Source organism: Sarcophilus harrisii, chromosome 6 (genome assembly GCF_902635505.1).
Source record: "Sarcophilus harrisii chromosome 6, mSarHar1.11, whole genome shotgun sequence".
In the NCBI taxonomy this organism is placed as follows: domain Eukaryota; kingdom Metazoa; phylum Chordata; class Mammalia; order Dasyuromorphia; family Dasyuridae; genus Sarcophilus; species Sarcophilus harrisii.
Genome location: NC_045431.1, coordinates 44738666 through 44759920, shown reverse-complemented (window position 1 = coordinate 44759920; position 21255 = coordinate 44738666). Strand labels below are relative to the sequence as shown.

General features: G+C 32.5%; 1 protein-coding gene across 15 annotated transcripts in view; it reads right to left on the bottom strand.

The window, feature by feature from the left end:
• ADGRL3 (adhesion G protein-coupled receptor L3) overlaps positions 1-21255 on the bottom strand; it is a 571267-nt gene that overhangs the window by 175668 nt on the left and 374344 nt on the right. For all 15 annotated transcript variants that reach the window (XM_031942424.1, XM_031942418.1, XM_031942420.1 and 12 more), the window contains 2 exons: positions 9407-9712; positions 6004-6107 (listed from right to left, as the gene is read on the bottom strand). In XM_031942424.1, coding sequence (XP_031798284.1) covers positions 6004-6107; positions 9407-9712 — 410 coding nt within the window. The remainder of the gene's footprint in view (positions 1-6003; positions 6108-9406; positions 9713-21255) is intronic.

The window sequence follows — 21255 nt, the reverse complement described above, 5'->3', positions numbered from 1 at the left end:
ATATCTAGTATTAACAGAACTGGAGTGAAAAACATTTAAGCCTTCTGACTCATATTTCAGTATTATTTCCATGAAACTATAAAAATACTTCGTGTGGGGCCCTTGGTATCCTGTAGAGAAAGCAAAGTAATCAGATCCAAAGTTGTAGAATGACCAGTATATCATCCAGGTGCTATCCAATGTTAAAAGAACATGTGGAAGTCAATGGACTTCCAAGAACACTGAAAGGAGAATGGGAGGCCATAAATAGTACTGGATCTGGATCATCTAAACATGTACCCATATTAATTATACCATAGATTCACTGAAATACTGGAGCATGGGGTTAAAATAATTGAAATCTGGTTTGGTCACTGTTAGTTTAGCCAAAGCAGTTAAGTAGTTAAAGTATCCACCACATTTTAAGGTTGTAAAGCATGGTGAATAAGTATTCAAATTGGCCTAGTTAAGATAACACCTAAATGGAAGATAACTTTGTACAGTTTCACATGAGATATGATATATTTTCATAATACCTAAACTAGATATTACTTTTCCTTTACATACAATTCAAGAATATTAGCATAAGTACCATTTTTCATTATATTTAAATAGAAAGTTTCATGATAAGCAAAATGATTTGCAAAACAAAGAAATATGGAAAAATTACTGGAAATTATTACTAATTTTCTATGTAAATGTCTAAATTTGGAAAGTTTGCCTGAAGTATTTATTATAAACATCTGTGAATTATCATAGTAAGGGGGGAGCTAGCTATAACTCCCTTAACAAAAGTTAAAAATAATTGTTTAAGTAGTTAGTTAAATAACACAAGTGCTTATAAAAACAAATTACCTATATTATAAAGAGGTCTTTTACATAATAATACAAATAAGAATGGAAAAGCAATGTGGCATATTGGATAAGACAGTTATACTAGTCTAGCTAGGAATCAGGAGAACTTAGGTTCAGGAGAACTATTATGCATTATAGTTGTATAAACTTAAATAAGTTTGTTACATATCCTTCAGAGGAAATTCAGAAAGACCTTCATCACTATTTTCCCTCTGTGCATTGAATATTCTAATGTGTGGAATAGCAATAAGAACACTTGTCCCGGACTAAACTAGAAGAAAAATCACAATAACATGAACTAGTTTGATATTATACATGAGTTCTTTAAGTGAAAAACAGTTTAATACTTAATATTTTTCTAGCTTTCATAGGCTATTAAGAGCCAATTATTTTGTATAGAACAATAAAGAGAAGAAAATAATATTAAGCTTAAAAGTGAAATATTGATGTCCAGGTGATTTTTTTTAATGATCCTGTAAATAAACAGAATGTCACCTAAGTCTATACATACACTCAAATTTTGCTTAGCCTTGAGGCCAGTGACTGAATGTACAAACTAACAGGGCTAGATTAAATGATATAAAATCTCTTCTAGTGCTAACATTCCAAAAGTCCATGAAGCAGAGAAAAACAAGCAGCAAACATGTCACTTTCTGTCTTATTGCAATTCTGAAGAATGACTGCTAGCTGAAGTCATGAATTCTGCTTTGATTAGAAGTGTTTTTGTATCAAAGTGATGGCTAAATTCAGCTCCCTTATATTGCTTATTAGATTTGTGAAGTACACACATAAGAGAGAGAGGTAAGTAATAGGGACATCTATATAAATTCTTCAACCAGAAGAGTTCAAAGAAGACTTCATTTCTAAGTTCAGTTACTCAGATCTGTTAAAAATTATTTCTAAAAAAGAGTAAGCATTGAAAAAAATCTACATTTTTGTTTTGTATAGATTAGCAAATCACTGTCTAGTTTAAATAGTAGTATTATAACAAGGCCTTCAATAAATAATCTTTTCAAAACAGGGGTAAAACCATAAGCTTTAGTTAAGCATACTAATTATGACAGAGATTGATATTATTTACATATTTAAGCCTCGACAGGAGCCAAAAACACTTTTCTTTGAAATAAGCTTTGACATTTCACGACATTTATTATATAAAAATCCTAATCTGGGTGCCAAAAGAATTCATTAAGGAGTTATTCAAAGTACTTAAGTGCAGCACTGCCATTTCCCTGAAAGAATACATCTATTTTTCCATCAATCTCAGCCAAAGTTATTAAATCAACAGCAAAATGTTTTTGTCTCTTATAGTTGGGAGGTTCTTAAATGATTCTACTGACTTTCCCTAGGCTAACGGTACTTCCTCTGGAAAATTTTACTTGATGCCCCTAGATTGTCTTTTCGTTCTATTGAATTCTCTTAACACTTTGTACCTCTTTTTTGAACTTTGCATAGTGCACTATAACTATCTTTGTAGATAATCAATAAGTGGTTATTGGATTGAGTTATTTCCCCAAACACTAAACTTCACAGAATTTTCAATCTACCCCAAAAGTTAAATAAATGAGGCAAATTTAAGGACAAAGTTCATTTTGTAGTTCCAGGTCAAACACTTCCTCTAATCCTGCAATTTGTTAACTTCCTTTGCATCTCTCATTTTACTTTCTCAAAAAAAAATCCTGAAATGACAGCACTGTTTCAAAATTCATGAGCATATGTGGCATGAAAGGAAAGGAGATTGCATGTTCTTGTACTAAAGACAGAATGGATTCATCTTCTTCATAGATAATTCAAATGTATCCTTTCTTTGAATTCACAAAATGAACCAGAAAAACAAACATTATGAATCCTTGGAATTTTAAATAGATGTTCTGACACTATATATAATATAAATGAACTCAATAGTCAGACATATAGACTAACTTGAAAGGAAGCTTACATCCAAATACCTTCATTTAAAAGTCCCCACACTTGGACATCAATAAGTTAGAACATCAATATTGGTAAGGATGCGCAAATACAAATCATTAAAAGGGAAGTGAGAAGTTTCAGTGGGGAGAATAGTAATAGTATGCTGCAAGTAAATAGGGGAAAAGGAAAGAATGACAGCCAAGGGGCTATCATTGTCTATAAACTCATTCTTGTACCCAGTATTCAAAAATAATAAATGGAAAATTTCATCTATATTTATGTTTATATCAGTACCATAAGTTAGGTCCTCAGATAGCAGTCAAAAGTTTCATCTCAGTTCACTTGTTATTGTCTAAACATCCACCTGACTCAAATTTTCATTCCAACATGAAGAAGAATGGCAATATTTCAATGGATAAAGTACTTATGACATAAGTGAACCAGATGGAGAATACTAAGCCAATCACAGAGCACGAATTAATACTACATCTGTCTTTAAAGAAGCCACAGTCAAGTTAGAGGGAGGAGGAGGGGAAAAATTTTCACTGCAAAAACCAAAAACAAAAACATAGAATAAAGAGAGACTAACTGAACACAAATAACTGTAACCTCAAGCTTGTCTTTTCCTTTTTTTATTCTTGATTTCTCATCTATCAAATGAGATAATTAGACTTTTGATTGGTATCTAAGGTTCCTGAAATTTCTCAAATTTTGTTTTAAAAAATTAAATATATTGACTGAGATGATATGCTGAGAAATTCACTATATTTAAAAGTCATTATGAATTTCTGATCTGTAAATCTGATAGATCCTTGATTCTGATCAGGAAAAATCCAAATTAAATGTTTTTTGGAATAAGAAATTAATAGGGAGGAAATCGATAAGTCTAAAGAACTTTGGAAAACCAAGTGTTATTTGTGGAACAAACCAAACTGTCAATTAAAAGGGAAGTGGTTGTTCCCCCCCACACACACACACACTTTGTTTTTTTTTACTACAGATAATATTTTTCCTCTATGAGATTACATACAAAAAAGTAGCAAGGAAAAAATGAGGCAACGTTATTTTATGTCAATACATTATAACAATTTTTATGCAGCAATTTGAAACAAAAATGCATCAATTTAGACACAAAACTTTTAGGCTCTATTATTGACTTTAGATAAGTCACTGTACCTAATTGTAAAATAAATTGTTCTTCTCAAGTTCCTTTCAGCCCTAAATCTGTGGTCCTGTGATCCTTTCCTTTCCTTAATTGGAAAAAAGTATTTTTTTTTCCTGGAAGTCTATTTTCAGAAAACAGTAAGAAAGCACCCAGTTTGCTAGGTGAATGATGACTGAAATCATTATTAACCCAAAGGCTAAGCATTTTAAAAATGCAAAGCTGCTAATGGTACCAGATATGCTACTGATCTATTAATCTGATCATATCCCACCAGAATTATTCACCCTGGGGTCAGAATTACACTGTAATAAAATCAAAGGCCAATCTCTGTGTCAGGATTAGTATTGAAATTGGACCAGAGTTACATCCAATCTACCAGCTTTGAATAGCAACAGGTATCATGTCAATATATATATATATATATATATATATATATATATATATGAAAATAACTACAGTCCTCACCATTACTCCTTGTTTGTGATTTAGGGTGAAGAGACAGTTATGGCTCATTTGCTACATGATCTACTGGGGTAAATATTTACTGATTACCATACAGTATATCATTGAGAATGAGGGTAGTTAAAATGAGTAAAGAGGAGTGCAAATGCAAGACTATTTCTTCTAAGGTTATCTTCTGTAATATTTCTTTTGGAAAAAATATCTTTCAGAAATTCTACAACCTAACTAATTTTCCATAGAAGGACTTCTGATATTAAGAGTGAATAAAGCCACATAAATTGCTATAATAAGGCTTCATCCCATAACAGTTTTGGTATAAATGCACATCTGGTCTCTGTTTGTTATAAAATCAACGCAAAGTCCCATAGTGCATTAATAATAAAAATGTTCAACATATTGCAACCAAATAAATCCTGTTAAATTGAGTCTGCAAAATTTTATTGCCACACAGTAATGTACTTTCAACGTTGATAAATTAGGTTCTAAGTAACATTGATCAAATGACAAAATTTCAAAAGTGGAACTAATTTTTTAAAAAATCCACTATCTATCCAAGATACATGTACTAGAATAAGGTACATATACTGGAAGCTTTTATTTTGGAAGTTTGAAAATATCTCTTGTTCATATTGCTATGGAAAACATATTATTATAATTGTGGTCATTGTTACTGACCCCCTAATATCCCATATGAAATCCTTTGTTTAACTTTTAAAGCCCATCATAAAGTCCCTTCTTACCTTCTCAATCCTTTTATACCTTATGGCCCTCTACAACTCTACAAACTCTGGCTTTCTTACTATTCCTTGAACAAAACATTTTATCTTCAGATTCTATGCATTTTCATTGCCTATCCCTTATTACTACAGTATTTTATTTCCTCATTTTAGGATTTGTTCGTCCCTGATTTCCTTCAAGTCTCAAATAAAATTGTACCTTTTATAAGAAGCCTTTCAAGGTCTTTTTTAATCCTTATGTCTCCCCTTTGAGATTGTCCCCAATTTATTTTAGACATACTTTGTTTGATCATTGGATTTACATTTGTCTTCCCTATTAGAATGGGAATTCCTTGAGAACAGAACTAAATTTTTTTTGTATCTCTAGTACTGAGCATACTTTTCTGACAAATAAGAAGTGCTTAATTAATGCTTGTTGACATGATTTTAAAAGAATATTATTTATAATTATAGATCATAATACATAACATTATTGAAGTTAAGATATTGCAGGGGTCCCCAAACTTTTTAAATAGGGAGCCAGTTCACTCAGACTGTTGGAGGGCCAGACTATAGTAAAAACAAAAATAAAGAAACTTCATAGCCCTGGGTGTGGGGGATAAAAGTCCTCAGCTGCTGCATCTGGCTCACGGGCAGTAGTTTGAGGACCCCTATTTAAAACAGACAACATCATATAACTTTAAAGAGAATAGGTATCTCAAAAAAAAATGTCAGGAAATTTCTTGGGCATGTTATTAATTATTGAAGACTCTCTCTCCCATTCTCCCCACAAAACCAACTTATATGTGCAATTAGGGAAATAAGAAGAAAATGATTTTGATTTTTAAAAGTTCCTTGATTTTTTTTTCAGCATTTGTATTTCACAATGATATATTAGAGTTAGCAAAGAGTTACCTTCTGTGTTATGTGATTGACCCAAGGAGAAGAACAGTTGCTGAGATCTGGTCCTTGAGGATCCCAAACTCCATCAGGGGCCAAGCAAAGGAAGGTAGAAACACCTACAATTGTAACAGAAATGTGAATTTGTACTTACTTTTTCATTATATATTAATAATGGTGCTTTTGAGCTTTGAATTATCTCACTGCACTAAATGTTTAAATTAGAGCTTAAAGAATGATATTCATACTTTGAACAAAGGATTTCTTCCCCCTTTTAGAAAGTAATCTAATATAGAAAGGAAAGTTATTTTCTGAAAATTTCCACAAGTAGAACACTATTATGCATTTATTTTTGAAAACATTTTGTTTTACTGTCAAATATCAGAATCCTGAATTTCAAAGTAAAGGGAGTTTAGGAATTACCTAAATCTAATCCTGCAGCTAGTTCACAAGTCCTTTCAGTGTGTCCTGGATAAATGGTCATTGAGTTTGATAACTCATTATCTAATGAGATAGCACATTCCCAAAAGCCTTGAGTAGATTCTTTCCTGTACTGAATGAATATATTCTGTCCAATAAATTATCCAAAGTTGGTATATCCACTAATATTCTGCATGTACAACTCAATAAGATATTGATATCAGTGGAGTATGCAGGCTGTTCAACTAATAAATAGTCTTTGTCCTAAGTGCCCAGCCTGCTTTGTTTTCCAATCACATATAACTGATGATAATTTTTTTAATACTGTTTCTTGTCTATGATTAATCATTAGAAATATGCTACAGCATAATACACCAAACATTTCTTCATTGCACTTTGGCATATCTAGGAATTGTGGATAATGTATGAACAGCAATCATAATCGACTTTTTAAGGCTTTTGTTTCAAAGAGGAACTTGAATTCATTGAGAGCATGTCATAATTTTGCAAATTTAATGTTTTCTGCTGTCTTCCTTCTTTCCATTCTAATCACATCATTCTTCATCTACAATATCTAAGATACATTTACTCATGACCACCTCAGTGGATTATCTAGGTAATATGTACTCTTTATCCATTTGGATGTTTCTATATGGATCTTTGTTTAAAAAAATACATATGTATATATAGAGATCTATCTATATATGTACACACACATTATTCCTAGTTATCCTTATTTAGGTTTCTAAGGCTTGGTCAATCAGCACAGATTGATCAGCACAGATTGACTTGATGTAGAAAAACAAAGATGTAGAGTCTATCTTTAAGAAATTTCTCCTTCTGGAGTTTATAGTGGATGTTCATTTAAATGAACATTTATTAACCTCCTGTTATAAAAAAAATTACTTTCAGGAGATTATATTGCATGGAATGTGGATAAGGTAGGGGGTGTGAATAGATGTGTAAATAAATACAAAGCACATATATGAATGCAAATAAGTAAATACCAAATGGGTAAAAATGAAAACAAATTCAAAATAATATCAAAAGTTCTAGAAGAATCACAGCTGGAGATAGGGATGAGGAAAAGGATCACATAAGTAGTAACACTGAGCTGTTCTTTAAAGGAAGTTTCAGATTTTATCGAACAGACATGAGAAGGGAATGACAGTGGCAAAATCACTTGACAAAGGTATATAACCAAGCTTTAAGCTTCACTTTATAATTAAATGATCAGTGAATAAAATTTTTTCTGTTGTCCTATCAAAGTTTCTTGTACGCTTTGAACTTAATAATAACAATTATTATAATCAGTATAATAATGATAATAATAACTTACATGGCCATGGTGTTCTGAGATTTGCAATGCACTTTACATATATTATCTCATTGGTGTTCAAAGCAACTATATGAAAGTAGAGTTATCATTATCCCCATTATCCAATTATTCCTATTGTCTAAACACTGAGAGAAGTTAAGTGATGACTTGCTTAAGTTAACAAAGTTCATCAGTATCTGAAGTGGGGTATGAAGCCAGGTCTTTCCAAATTTAAGTTGATCACTCTTTTCACTCTACCTCTTTATCTCATATGAATAAGAGGTACATTGTAGGATGACAGACTTTAAAATTGTATCCTTTCTTTTTTCCCCCCATAGTCAGAAATATCACAAATTAATCAACATTCTTTGGCTATAGTTGTCCAAACACTTCTGAATACAAATGAGTTAGGAATTCATTTATCCACTTATTCATTTAACAATCACTTACTAATACATGCAAATTACTGTGCTAGACACCAGAAAGATACAAAGATAATTAAGATCCCTCCCTTTAATTAGAGTATCATCAGGCCCACAAATTTCCACCTTTTTTGGAGGACATAGTAGATTTGTCAAATGTTATTTGCTTATTTATATAGAGATATTTATTTTGTTTGTTTATATATATTCCTTTATTTTATTTATATCTATAGATATCTTTATATCTTTATTTTATAGTTATACACAAATATATTTATATTTTATTTGTTGTATTTATATCTATAAACAAAATATTATTAAAAGTAAATATAATGAATAAATAATTGTTTGCTTATCTATAAATTTTTATTTAGAGACTTTATAGTAATAGGACTACTATAATCCACCAATATAATAATAATTATGAGGAAGAGGAAAAGGAAATAGACTCTTCATAACTAGTTTTGAAAATATCTTTTACTATGTCAAAAATTGCATAGAAATAAGTATAACACAAATCCAGGAAAGACCTTATATGAATAATTTCAGTTACAAGAAATATCAGAAGGACCTGGCTAAAGTTTGGTTTCATTTCTATAATCTGGGAACATAAATCCCAAGTAAGGGCAATAATATACTGCCATTCTAATGTTTGATTAATTACTAACTGATTAAAAAATGATGAAATAATACAAACAAAATGTAGTAGATTAAAATGGGGGGAAAAGTTCACTAGAGTCCAGTTACTCTGTGATAAGGTTAGAACATTTCTTGTTTAAAAAAAAATTAAAATCACAATGTATGGCTCCCCTGAGGAATATTATGAATCACACAAATAAAAGCTGAGAAAAAGACTGTTTAATTCTTATCTATCCCTTGACACATGTTTGTCCTCTGTAGGGCCTTTTCTCAATAATTTTCACAGTTTACTTGATAGCTTTAAATAAGTCCAATATGACTTGCAACTAGATGTAAAATATCTTGCAATGCTTTGTCCAAGTTTGTCATCCCTATTCCCTAAACTATTTATTCACAGCACCTCATGCTAACCAAATTCTAATCTTCGGCATTTTGGACAAGACTGCACAGCTTAGTCAGGATATTATGTTAAGCTTAATTTATCAGACTTAATAATTAATCAACTACCCTTTGAAATTACTCTATCTGCATTACTGAACCAGCCTAAAGGAATATTTGACAACTGAGCCAAAGTAAGAGAATGTGAGGCCGGTAAATTAGGTCCTTCTAAAGGACTCACCTACTGTCCCCGCTGGGCATGGCTGCTTTGCCATCTGCCCTTGACGGGTCTTAAACCACATGATTTCCCGAGCTTCCACAGCATCACAGCTCTCTTCCAGAGCTGGGAGCTGAGAGGAAGCAGGTGGAAGGTGTGTGGTGATTTCATCTGGGGCTGCTGCTGCTGGGGAGGGGGTACTGGTGCTTCGGTTCCTTCTCCCTGGTGCTGATGTTGTGGTACTCCTCCCTGGGCTGCCAGTGGTGATTCTCAAGGTGGTACTGGTGGTGGTCGTGCTTCCCAGGCCCATGGGCCCTGTGGTAGAGAGTTCTAAAATAAAAAAAAGAAAGACACCAGATTCAGTGATTGTTCTGTGACCTTCAGACTTCCCCAAACATTGCAAATCTTGCATGTTTTGTAGCTTGTATATGAGTGAGAACCCAGAGAAAAGCATCGATTTAAGCACCAGACAAGAATTTGGTCAATATCAAATACTTAACAGGGTTTTCAGAGTTACCAAAGTTGATCAAAACTACTTTTAAAGAATAAATTCTCAATACAACACAAAAAATAATTTTAAAAAACATAAAAAACCCCCACTAATAATAACTCAAAAGGGGGCCTCCATCTGGTTCAATCTATTCCATATGAAAGGTAGTAACCTTAAAATTCTCAGGTGATGATCCTTAACCTTGGTGTCAAATAAAAAGATTTTGAGTCTGTGTATTTTAATTGTAGTAAGTTTATTTTTAATACACATTGCTTTATGAATCAAGTTGGGAGAGAAAATCAAAGCAACAGGGAAAAACCATGGGCGAGATAAAAAACAGAAAAAAGGAGTGAACATGTGTTGATTTGCATTGAGTCTCCTTAATTCTTTTTCTGGATGCAGATGGCATTTTCTGTCCAAAGTCTATTGGGATTGCTTTGGATCACTGAACCACTGAGAAGAACCAATCCTTTCATAGTTGATCATAACTGTATATACACATATATATGTTTACATATATACATATACCTAGAAATAGTTATAGATCTGTATATAGGTTTATATATATTTTAACCTTGAAATTCTCAAGTGATGCTCTTTAACCTTGATGTCAAGTAAAAAAGATATTGTATATATATATTTAACCTTGAAATTCTCAGGTGATGATCCTTAACATTGGTTTCAAGTAAAAGAATATTGCATATATATTTGAAGTAGGTCATCTAAAATTACTCTGAAGGAAATTATAGTGAGTTTTCCTAATGTAGGAGGAAAAAATAAAAGAGTAGATCATGAAAACTGCTCTACAATGTGCTGTCAGTGTCACACACATTACATTATAACCTTAAACATCAATTTTTCATACATATTAAAGAAGTGAAGGTAAAATAATTCTCCATTTAGCTTAGCAGGATTGATTCATATGAATATAATACAATTAGTAAAACATAGTAAACTCAGTCATAGCTGTATATATAATAATATATAGGAGCTTCCAATTCATAAAAGCTTGCATCCTAAACATTTATTTTTAATTAAGTTCTTTTGATCTTCAAGTGAGTTAAAAATAATATTACAAATAATAGTCAGATTAACAGGTCAGTCTATAAATTTTTTTGTATAAGAAAAGCATAGTGTAGCTGGAAATGTAATGAATTGAAGGTTGTAAGTTTGTTTACTCTGCCAGGGGCTAAGTGACAATAAGTCATTGTTCCTCACTAGGCTGTTTGACCTCTAAGGTACCAAATCCTATCCTACAACACCAAATTCTGTATTCTCATGAGCAGAGATGTGGTGAGGATTTTAATAAACTCAAATTCACACTGTGTTCAGCAACTTACTTTTAAGTTCTCTCTTCTTCCTTACATTTTTCACAGATCTTTGTTCATAGCATTCATAGAATTGTAAAGCTTGTGAGGACCCTTAGAATTCACTGATACAAGGTCCAACTCTTTCATTTTTCAGATGATAAAACTGAGACTCAGGGAAGTCAAATTACTTGTCAAGGTCACATAATCTCAAACCCATCTTCTTGCTCCAAATCTTAGATTCTTTCTATTAGACCAAGCTTCCTTATACTTTTACTACCTATTGCCTCATAGTTTTTTATGTCTCCCTCTCCCAATTAGGCAATTAGATCTCACTGGAAATAGTATGCTAGGCTGGGCTTGGAAGCAGGAAGAGCTGATTTCAAATGCAGCCTCAAATATTTATTAGCTGTGTGACTCTGGTCATGTATCCTTTTGCCTCAGTTTCCTCAACTGTAAAATGGGAATATTAATAACACCTCCTCCAAGGCTGTTGGAAAGATTAAATGAGATTATCTATAAAGTATTTAACTTGGGGTCTAGCACATAAAAGATCTGATATAAATATTTACTTCCCTTCCTCCAAATTGTAATGTAAATCTTTTGAAATCAGCCAATATATCTATAGTATTTGTACTCTTGTGTTTGAGGCAGTTTTCTAAGGTCTTAAGTTGCAGGAAAGATGTGAAAATGTGTTAGTAAAGGGAGTTTCAACATCTGAGATTCACAGTCTGTATCAATATTCTCAGAAAACTAAACATGAGCTGCTTAATATAGTTTTTAGTGGATTTTAATTGAAGCACAGAACTGCAATAATTGATTTTAATCATTTCATAAGAAAATATTCCTATGAGAAAATAATTTGCTATTTGCTATACCAAGTACCTCACAGAATCAGAATCATCCCCTCCTCATAGTAACCAGGTGAATGAGGTACATTTGTATGAGGCAGCAGAGAGATAGATTGACTCAGAATGAGGAAGACATGAGTTCCAGTCTCTCCAGGAACTGATACGAAATGACTTTATAACCCAGTGAAGTCTTAGCTCTTTGAGTGCTCCCTAGGAAACATCTTAAGCCTACATGTTGTAGATAAAATGCTGACTGGCATTGATTAAGGAAATTCCTCACTGAGAATTCCTTATAACAAGGAAATAACAGACCCAGTGTATGTATTATTTTGTTTTTAAAAAACTGTTTATTTTTAATTTATGGAATAAAACAAGCATTTCCATAAAATAATACAAAATGATTGTACATGAAAATGCAAACTAATATGCACAATTTGCCTTTCCTTCCAAATATACAACAAAATTATTATGTAAATTTTTTCCACCTTCCCCTTAGACACAAATTATATATGTATATACATATATATTTGTATACAGACACACAAAGACACACACACACATATATATGCAAACACATGTGTGTATAAAAAATATTCTATACTTATATTTATCAGTTACTTCTCTGGATGGAGATAATATCTTTCTCTATATGTCCTTTATAGTTAATTTGGGTGCTTATAATAGTCAAAATAACTTAGTTTAAATTTCTTCTTAAAACAATATTATTATTACTAAATGCAATATTTTCTTGGCTCTGTTCATTTTCTTCTTCATTATGTCATGACAGTGTTTCCATGTTTTACTAAAATCATTGAGGTTATCATTTTAATAATATTCAGCACAATAGTATTCCATCACAATCATATACCACCAAGTAGTGATATTTTTAGGTCAAAAGGCATAGGTAGTTTAACAGTTCTTTGAATGTAATTCCAGATTGTTTTCCTAAATGGTTTGATCATTTTTCAATCCCACTGACACTCTTGACTTTTTCTATTTAGAAAGCTAATAAGATAATGGACTGTCTATGGACCAACTCAGGTGACAATCTACATTTCAGAACAACACCCTAGCTCAGTAACTGTCCTTTGTAATTTTCAAAGAAGCCCCAGTCTTCTGGACTAGGTGTAGGCAATGAAGGGAATGTATGAATAGAAAAAAAAAAAAATCACATTCTCCCCTTCAACAATGGTCATCACCTGTTTGAAGATTTTACATGTACCTACACTGATGCAAGGTATTATTTTTCTCTGTTATTAATAACTAATTAATGAATTAGGACTAAGATTTTTCCCCTTTTTCTACTTCATCAACCAAAAATTAACCAGTGTGGAAAATCTTAAGCAGAGATTTAGCGAAACTCTAATTAGACAATGAAAGAAATTTTAAGTTTAGGCTTGTTGTGTTTGCTTAGACAAATCTAGGAAATATGGGTACTCCCTTTTGTCAGACTTATGATTTGGAATTAGTTTCTTATGGGATAATGTCACATACCTCAAAAACCTTATTGTTACATAGGCCACCTCTCATTATAATATTCATTTCTTATTAATTGTTAACCAGAGTCAATTGTCACTCTGAAGAACATCTGCGCTTCCAAGACCATATAAACTGTGAAGCCACCACCCTGAAGGTCTTTGGTCTAAGAGAGATGATCAAATGACAACCCTTTTATTAATAAATGTGCTAGCCTTATTATTAATAAAATTATTAAACTACCCAGATATTATGCCTCTAGAATTTTTTAAAATGCCACACTGATAAATGAAAAAAGAGAGGCTAGAGTTGGAGATCTCGGTCAGCAATAGGAAGGAAGACAATCCCAAACAGGGAATCAAGGAGGAAAGAAAGAAAAGTTCCTATGGATGCCTCCTACAGAGATTGTAGTTCCCAAACGTTAACTCACTAGGCAAAAAATACATATCCCTAGTGAAAGGAGCAGAACTAAGAGATCATTATACATGGCAACAAGATTATATGATGATCAATTCTGATGGACGTGGCTCTCTTCAACAATGAGATGATTCAAACCAGTTCCAAATGTGCAATGATGAAGAGAGCCATCTACACCCAGAGAGAGAACCATGGGAACTGAGTGTGGAACACAACATAGCATTTTCATTCTTTTTGCTGTTGTTTGTTTGCATTTTATTTTGCTTCTCTTATTTTCTTGTGTGGCATGATAATTTATAAATATATACATATATTGGATTTAACATATATTTCTACCATGTTTAACATATATTGGACTACTCGATATTTAGGGGAGGGTGTGAAGGAAGGAGGGGATTGCAACATAGGATTTTGCAAGGGCTAATGTTGAATAATTGCCCATGCATATGTTTTGAAAAATAAAAAGCTTTAATAAAAAACAAACAAACAAAAATATATTCCTAAATCCCAAAGTGCCTCTAGTTTTATAAGAAAACTGTTAGCTATCAAGGCAGGAGATAGAACAGAAGGAAAAAAAAACACATAAAAAATTACCCTAATCCCAGAACAATCAAATTTAAATTTAATACACCCTTATGAAACAATAATAATAATAAAATGGATAAAAAGAGAGTTACTTTGGTTTGTAATATACTATAGTACAAGGATGACTGTCAACTTATTATATTACAGCACAAACTAATGTTCAGGATCCAAACTGAACCTTATTTTCCTGGAACAGTGACACAGAGAGATGTTGACAAGCCAGGTCATATCATCCTGTTATGCTGAAAGAATGATAGTGAATTTACTATCCTCCCCACCTCATTATTTTCTGCTATAAAAGACTCCCCAGGGTTCAGCTCAATGCCAACCCTGGTAGAATAAGCATTAATGATCCTCCTGCAGTCACCAGTGTCCAAGTGACAGGACAACTTTCCTTTATTCAGCATTGTTAAAAACAAAACAAAACAAGCAACTCCAGCCTCAAAAGAGAGATTCCAACACAAAGTCCTACCTATATTCATATTTGAACTTTGTATTTATGTCCCCAAGAAAATAGCAAATCACATACTTGAAAAAAAAACCCTCTACTATAAAAGTATTCTATTAGTGGATTAATGAATCTAATAAATGTGCCTACAAAATAGAATAGTAGCAATGGAAAGGTAAAATGCAAAAGAAAAGACTTTGTAGTCTGTTTACGTCTCAAAAGTCATTAAAGATGTTTCATGTATAGCATTTACTCAAAATTGCCATACGGTTTTCCATATTATTTTAATTCTACTATTGAGCTCAATATATTTATACCAATTAGTATTTCCATTAGAAATGACTGACTAGTACCTTTTTTTATTGAATTTCTTCCTTTTATTTTAAATTAACTTCAAGTCAAAATTAGTTTCTGGTTTTTTTTCCCTTGGAAATTTGTAACCATATATATATTTTTTTCTGTTTCATGTCTCTGTATGTGTTTTCCTGTTTTTTTCCCAGCCTACTTTAAGAAGATTGAGCTTTGAGCTCTACTGTGAATGTGTAGGGGGTCAGTTTAGAGGGCAGGATCTGGATGCAGAGGACTGTTCTAACTTGCTTAATGAGTGTTATTGGAATAAGAGTCCCTACAGTAAAACGGAATTTTGTTCAATTTTGAAATACATCATCAGTAAAACTAAGCTGCATGTGATCACAGAACATGGCCCCTATTATGGCTAGGCTAAGAACAGAATATGGACTTATCAAATAAAAATTCTTTAAGGAAATAATAAAATAAAAATATAAAAATTATTTAAGTAAAGAGAAAGAATATGGCCTGGAAGATAGAGAAATTTCCGACACATAGTATCTACTTGCCCTTGCCAAGTCACTTCCATCTCGACACAGTTTTCTAAGACTATCTATCGGTTGTATCTTCCTCTAGGAATTCCCTATGCCAAAGAAATCAGATATCCAGTACTCCTCCCTATTTTTTAAAGAGATCTTTATTCTTCATATAGAAGAAATTTTCTCAAGATAAATAAAGCAATTTTTAAATTAAAGAAAAAGAAAAAAAGGGAGAAAAAAGAAAAAATAAAGAAGAAAAGGAAAAAGTACATTAAGAAAAAAAAGTACATGTTCCAGCCACATTCTATTTCTTTGCCTCTTCTCTCCAAAATTCCTTTACAGTCATTAAGATTCCTAAGACATCTTTTCTATTTCACCCATATTCCTTTGCAAGATATTTTGCTGAACATAATCAGAAAACATAGGATCATAGATTTAGATCTAGAAAGGAACTCAGAAGGTATTTTGTCCTACCTCCTCATTTTACAGATATAGAAACATAAATAGAGTCTGAGAAATTAATCAACTGGCTCAAGTTCACAAAAGTAGTTGGAGAATTAACACCTGATCTCAAGACTTCCTAAACCCAAGTCTAATACTCTCTCCACTATTGCAAAAACTCAATTTTGTATTTAGAAATGCCACATGGTATGGTGAAATTTCTTTGTGACTACTTTAATTATCACTGAGCTGCTGGAAGTTCAGATATCTCATTCATTCAGGGTAGCTAAGTATACGATACGCCATTTAGGGAACATAGGAAAATTTCATATGTGTGTTAACATACATATACATGTATGTATATACATGTGTGTACATGTGCATACATGCAGGTATATACACACATACCAATATACAGGTATAACTTTAACCTTAACAAAACTCAAGGGCTTTTCTAACCAGCACAGAAACAGCATCTACAAATGTCTGAGCACTTCAAAGTTTGCTATATGGGATCACTCATCGCTGTGGGGATCAGTAGAGGATGCCAGATTCTTGACTTGTTCCATAAGGAAATAAATCAAAGTATTTCCACAGCTACAAAGTTAAGAGATCAGAAACCTCAACTGAAGTAGTTCCTTTGGAAAGGAAGTGAAGATACGAAAAAAAAAATCTGTAGGTTCATTGGGCATGGCCTAGGAAGCTGACTTGGAACTAGTTAGGGAAATAACTCTAGCTCAAAATACATAGGGCACTTAATCAAGGTTGCCAACTACTAAAAAGATAACAGTCTTAAAGAAACAAAAGTTTAAAAATGAACTTATACAATGACAATGTTACAAAGAATAACTCTGGAGGATTTTAGACAGAGCCATATTATTATTGACATGTATTCTCAGAGTTTTAAAAATTGTATTTTTCAATGAGAGATAGGGAACAAAAGCAAGATATAATAAATGTATATGAAAATAAATGGAAGATAAAAAATAAAAGAAATTCAAATGCCTGGAGCAGTAATTTAATTCTAGAGACTGTTGGATGTGGAAAGGAGTGGTATAAGGGAGGTAAACACATGCTAAGATTCTGTGGTACCAAACTGAGTGTTTTATCCTTATCCCCTTCAAATTGAATAGCATCTTCTTTTGAGAGAAAAGACAGAAATTAATAAAAATTAACAGGCAAAAAAATGGGTTAAAAGCTTTCTCAATTTCAATAGCAGCAGAAGAATTTTATTCTAACTTCCAGAAATGTGAAATTTTTATAGTGTCCAGATTCAGAGTAAAAAGCAATGGGTAGCTTTACAGAGGCAGTTTTAGGATTGCTATACAGGAAAAAGCAAACACATATACAAAAGCCAAACCCAAAACAAAACCTTTAAACCCTTAGAACTCCTAAAAAAGTAGAGAAGGCTGAAAGTAGTGAGTAGTCCCTTGCTTCAAGGGAAGGCTGAATCATCTACTGTTGGGGAATTGATTCTTAAGATTAGATGGCTTTTGCTACCAATTATTGTTGTTCAGTCCTTTCAGTCCTGTCCAATTCTTCCTGACCTTATTTGGAATTTCCCTGGCAAAGATATGTTTCAGGTTCATATAGATGAGAAAACTATAGCAAATAGGGTCAAGTAAGTTTGTCACGGGTCACAGAGCTAAGGGTCTAGAGACCACACTTGAACTCAGGTCTTCCTAACTCCACTCAAAGATTTACTTATTCTAGCTTTCGGAGTCTTACATTTTTCTCCTTATGGCCTCTAGGAACTTGCTTCAGTACTGTTCAATTGAATGATTATCTTAAAATCATAAAATCATAGAAATATAGCTTTATAGTTGGAAGAAATTTTTAGCTATCCAATTCAACTATCTAATTTTAACAGAAGAGAAAAATTGAAGTTCATTCTTGTTCAAGGTCATGGAGGTAGTAAATGGCAGAACTGGAATTTGTAACCTTTTATTTTCTTCTGGGTCTAAATTCAGTTCTCTATGATACAGCCCTATTGATTATTTTTGCCTGTCACACCCCTCTGCTAGAAGAAAACCATACAAATTAGATAGATAGATAGATAGATAGATAGATAAGGTAGATGAAAATGTATTACATAGAATTATATGGACAAGAGATTGTGACGCTTTCTTATATTCTAAAAATAGAAATGACTTTATTTTAAATTCCATTATAATTCTAACCCAAATGTCATTTAAGGAAAGGATACTTTTATGATTCAAAAATCACATACCCACACATATTTAATCTTCAAAGAATTATAAAATACCAATTGATTAGGGCAGCTCTCTTGTGAAATACTGCTTAGTTATTTTGGAGCAATTTTTTTCTTATATAATTGTCGTAAATTTTGAAAAACATTACTAGAATATCAGTTGCTTGTGGTTACCTTTCCAGGTGATGAATCAGTCTAATTCTATTCAATTAATACTTGATGAAAGTGTTCCACACTCCTATTAAAGCATGTATAAACTTAAGAGTTTTCGAGTTAGAAAGATAATAAAGATCATAAATTCCAGTTTCCTCATTTCACAGAAGAGAAAATCTAGACTCAGTGAGGTTGACTTCACTAAGGTCACAAATAGAATAAGCATAAAAATCTGGCTTCTAACACAGGACCCCTAATTGTAATAGCTCTTGTACTTGGTAGTATACCAAGCTGCTTCTCTATAGGATGATATGGAATGATTTTGAATATTGAAAAAAGAATATCGTATTTATTATAGTTTCAAAATCATGTTGTTGCTGGAGCTACTAGTATGATACTTTTTATTTGCGTTCTTAATAAATATATTAAATTGTGAATTATAATGTACAATGAAGGTAAAAATGAGGATTCTACATGTTTGGGTTTTTTTACAAATTAATATTAAAACTGTCGATAGCATAAAATATTTGGTAATATATCTATCAAAGGAAAGTCAGGAATTATATGAGCAAAATTACAAAAAATTTTCCACACAAATAAAGTCAGATTTAAATAATTGGAAAAATATTAAGTGCTCTTGGACAGGCCCAACGAATATAATAAAGAGACAATACTTCCTAAACTAATCTATTTATTTAGTGCTATACCAATCAGACTCCCAAGAAAATACTTTAATGACTTAGAAAAAATAACAACAAAATTCATATGGAAGAACAAAAGGTCGAGAATCTCAAGGGAATTAATGAAAAAAAAATCAAATGAAGGTAGCTTAGCTGTACCGGATCTAAAACTATATCATAAAGCAGCAGTCACCAAAACCATTTGGTATTGGCTAAGAAATAGATTAGTTAATCAGTGGAATAAGTTAGGTTCACAAGACAAAATAGTGAACTATAGTAATCTAGTGTTTGACAAACCCAAAGATCCTAACTTTTGGGATAAGAATTCATTATTTGACAAAAACTGCTGGGATAACTGGAAATTAGTATGGCAGAAATTAGGCATGGACACACACTTAACAACCATATACCAAGATAAAATCAAAATGGGTCCATGATTTAGGCATAAAGAATGAGATCATAGATAAATTAGAGGAACATAGGATAGTTTACCTCTCAGACTTGTGGAGGAGGGAGAAATTTGTGACCAAAGATGAACTAGAGATCATTATTGATCACAAAATAGAAAATTTTGATTATACCAATTAAAAAGCCTTTGTACAAACAAAACTAATGCAAACAAGATTAGAAGGTAAGCAACAAACTGGGAAAACATTTTCCCAAATAAAGGTTCTGATAAAGGCCTCATTTCCAAAATATATAGAGAATTGACTCTAATTTATAAGAAATCAAGCCATTCTCCAATTGATAAATGGTCAAAGGATATGAACAGACAATTTTCAGATGATGAAATTGAAACTATTTCCACTCATATGAAAGTGTTCCAAATCACTACTGATCAAAGAAATGCAAATTAAGACAACTCTCAGGTACCACTACACACCTGCCAGATTGGCTAAGGTGACAGGAAAAAATAATGATGAATGTTGGAGGGGATGTGGAAAAACTGTGACACCAATGTATTGTTGGTGGATTGACTCCAATCATTCTTGAGAGCAATCTGGAATTATGCCCAAAAAGTTATCAAACTATGCATACCCTTTGATTCAGCAATGCTACTACTGGGTTTATACCCCAAAGAGAGACAAGGGAAAGGGACCTGTATGTGCCAAAATGTTTGTGGCAGCCTTGTTTTTAGTGGCTAGAAACTGGAAAATGAATGGCTGCCCATCAACTGGAGAATGGTTGGGTAAACTGTGGTATATGAATGTTATGGAATATTATTGTTCTGTAAGAAGTGACCAGCAGGATGAATACAGAGAGGCTTGGAGAGACTTACAGGAATTGATGCTGAGTGAAATGAGCAGAATCAGGAGATCATTATACACTTCAACAACGATACAGTATGAGGATGTATTCTGATGAAAGTGAGCTTTTTTGACAAAAAGAAGATCTAACTCAGTTTCAATTGATCAATGATGGACAGAAGCAGCTACACCCAGAGAAGGAACACTGGGAAATGAGTGTAAACTCTTTGCATTTTTGTTTTTCTTCCTAGGTTATTTTTACCTTCTGAATCTAATTCTTCCTGTGCAACAAGAGAACTGCACACAAACATTGTATCTGGGATATACTGTATTTAATATGTATAGGACTGCTTGCCATCTGGGGGAGGGGATGGAGGGAAGGAAGGGAAAAGTCGGAACAGAAGTGAGTGCAAGGGATAATGTTATAAAAAATTACCCAGGCATGGGTTCTGTCAATAAAAAGTTATATATAACAATAAAAAATATAATTATTAAAAAAATTAGTATTAAACTAAAATAAATCTCAAAAGAACAAAACTACCAATGACATTTTGTGATGACCGTGAATTTTAAAATCAGCCGGAGTCAGGAATTCAGGTTAAGGGATAATCTTCAATCTTTATTCTTAGTAGAGGTGAAGGGGGATCACAATAGCAATGTGTGCAGCCATGACAAGATGCCAGCCAGCAGTCTCTCTCTGCCTCTCATCCTGCGCCTCTGCCTCCACCCACCAAAATCC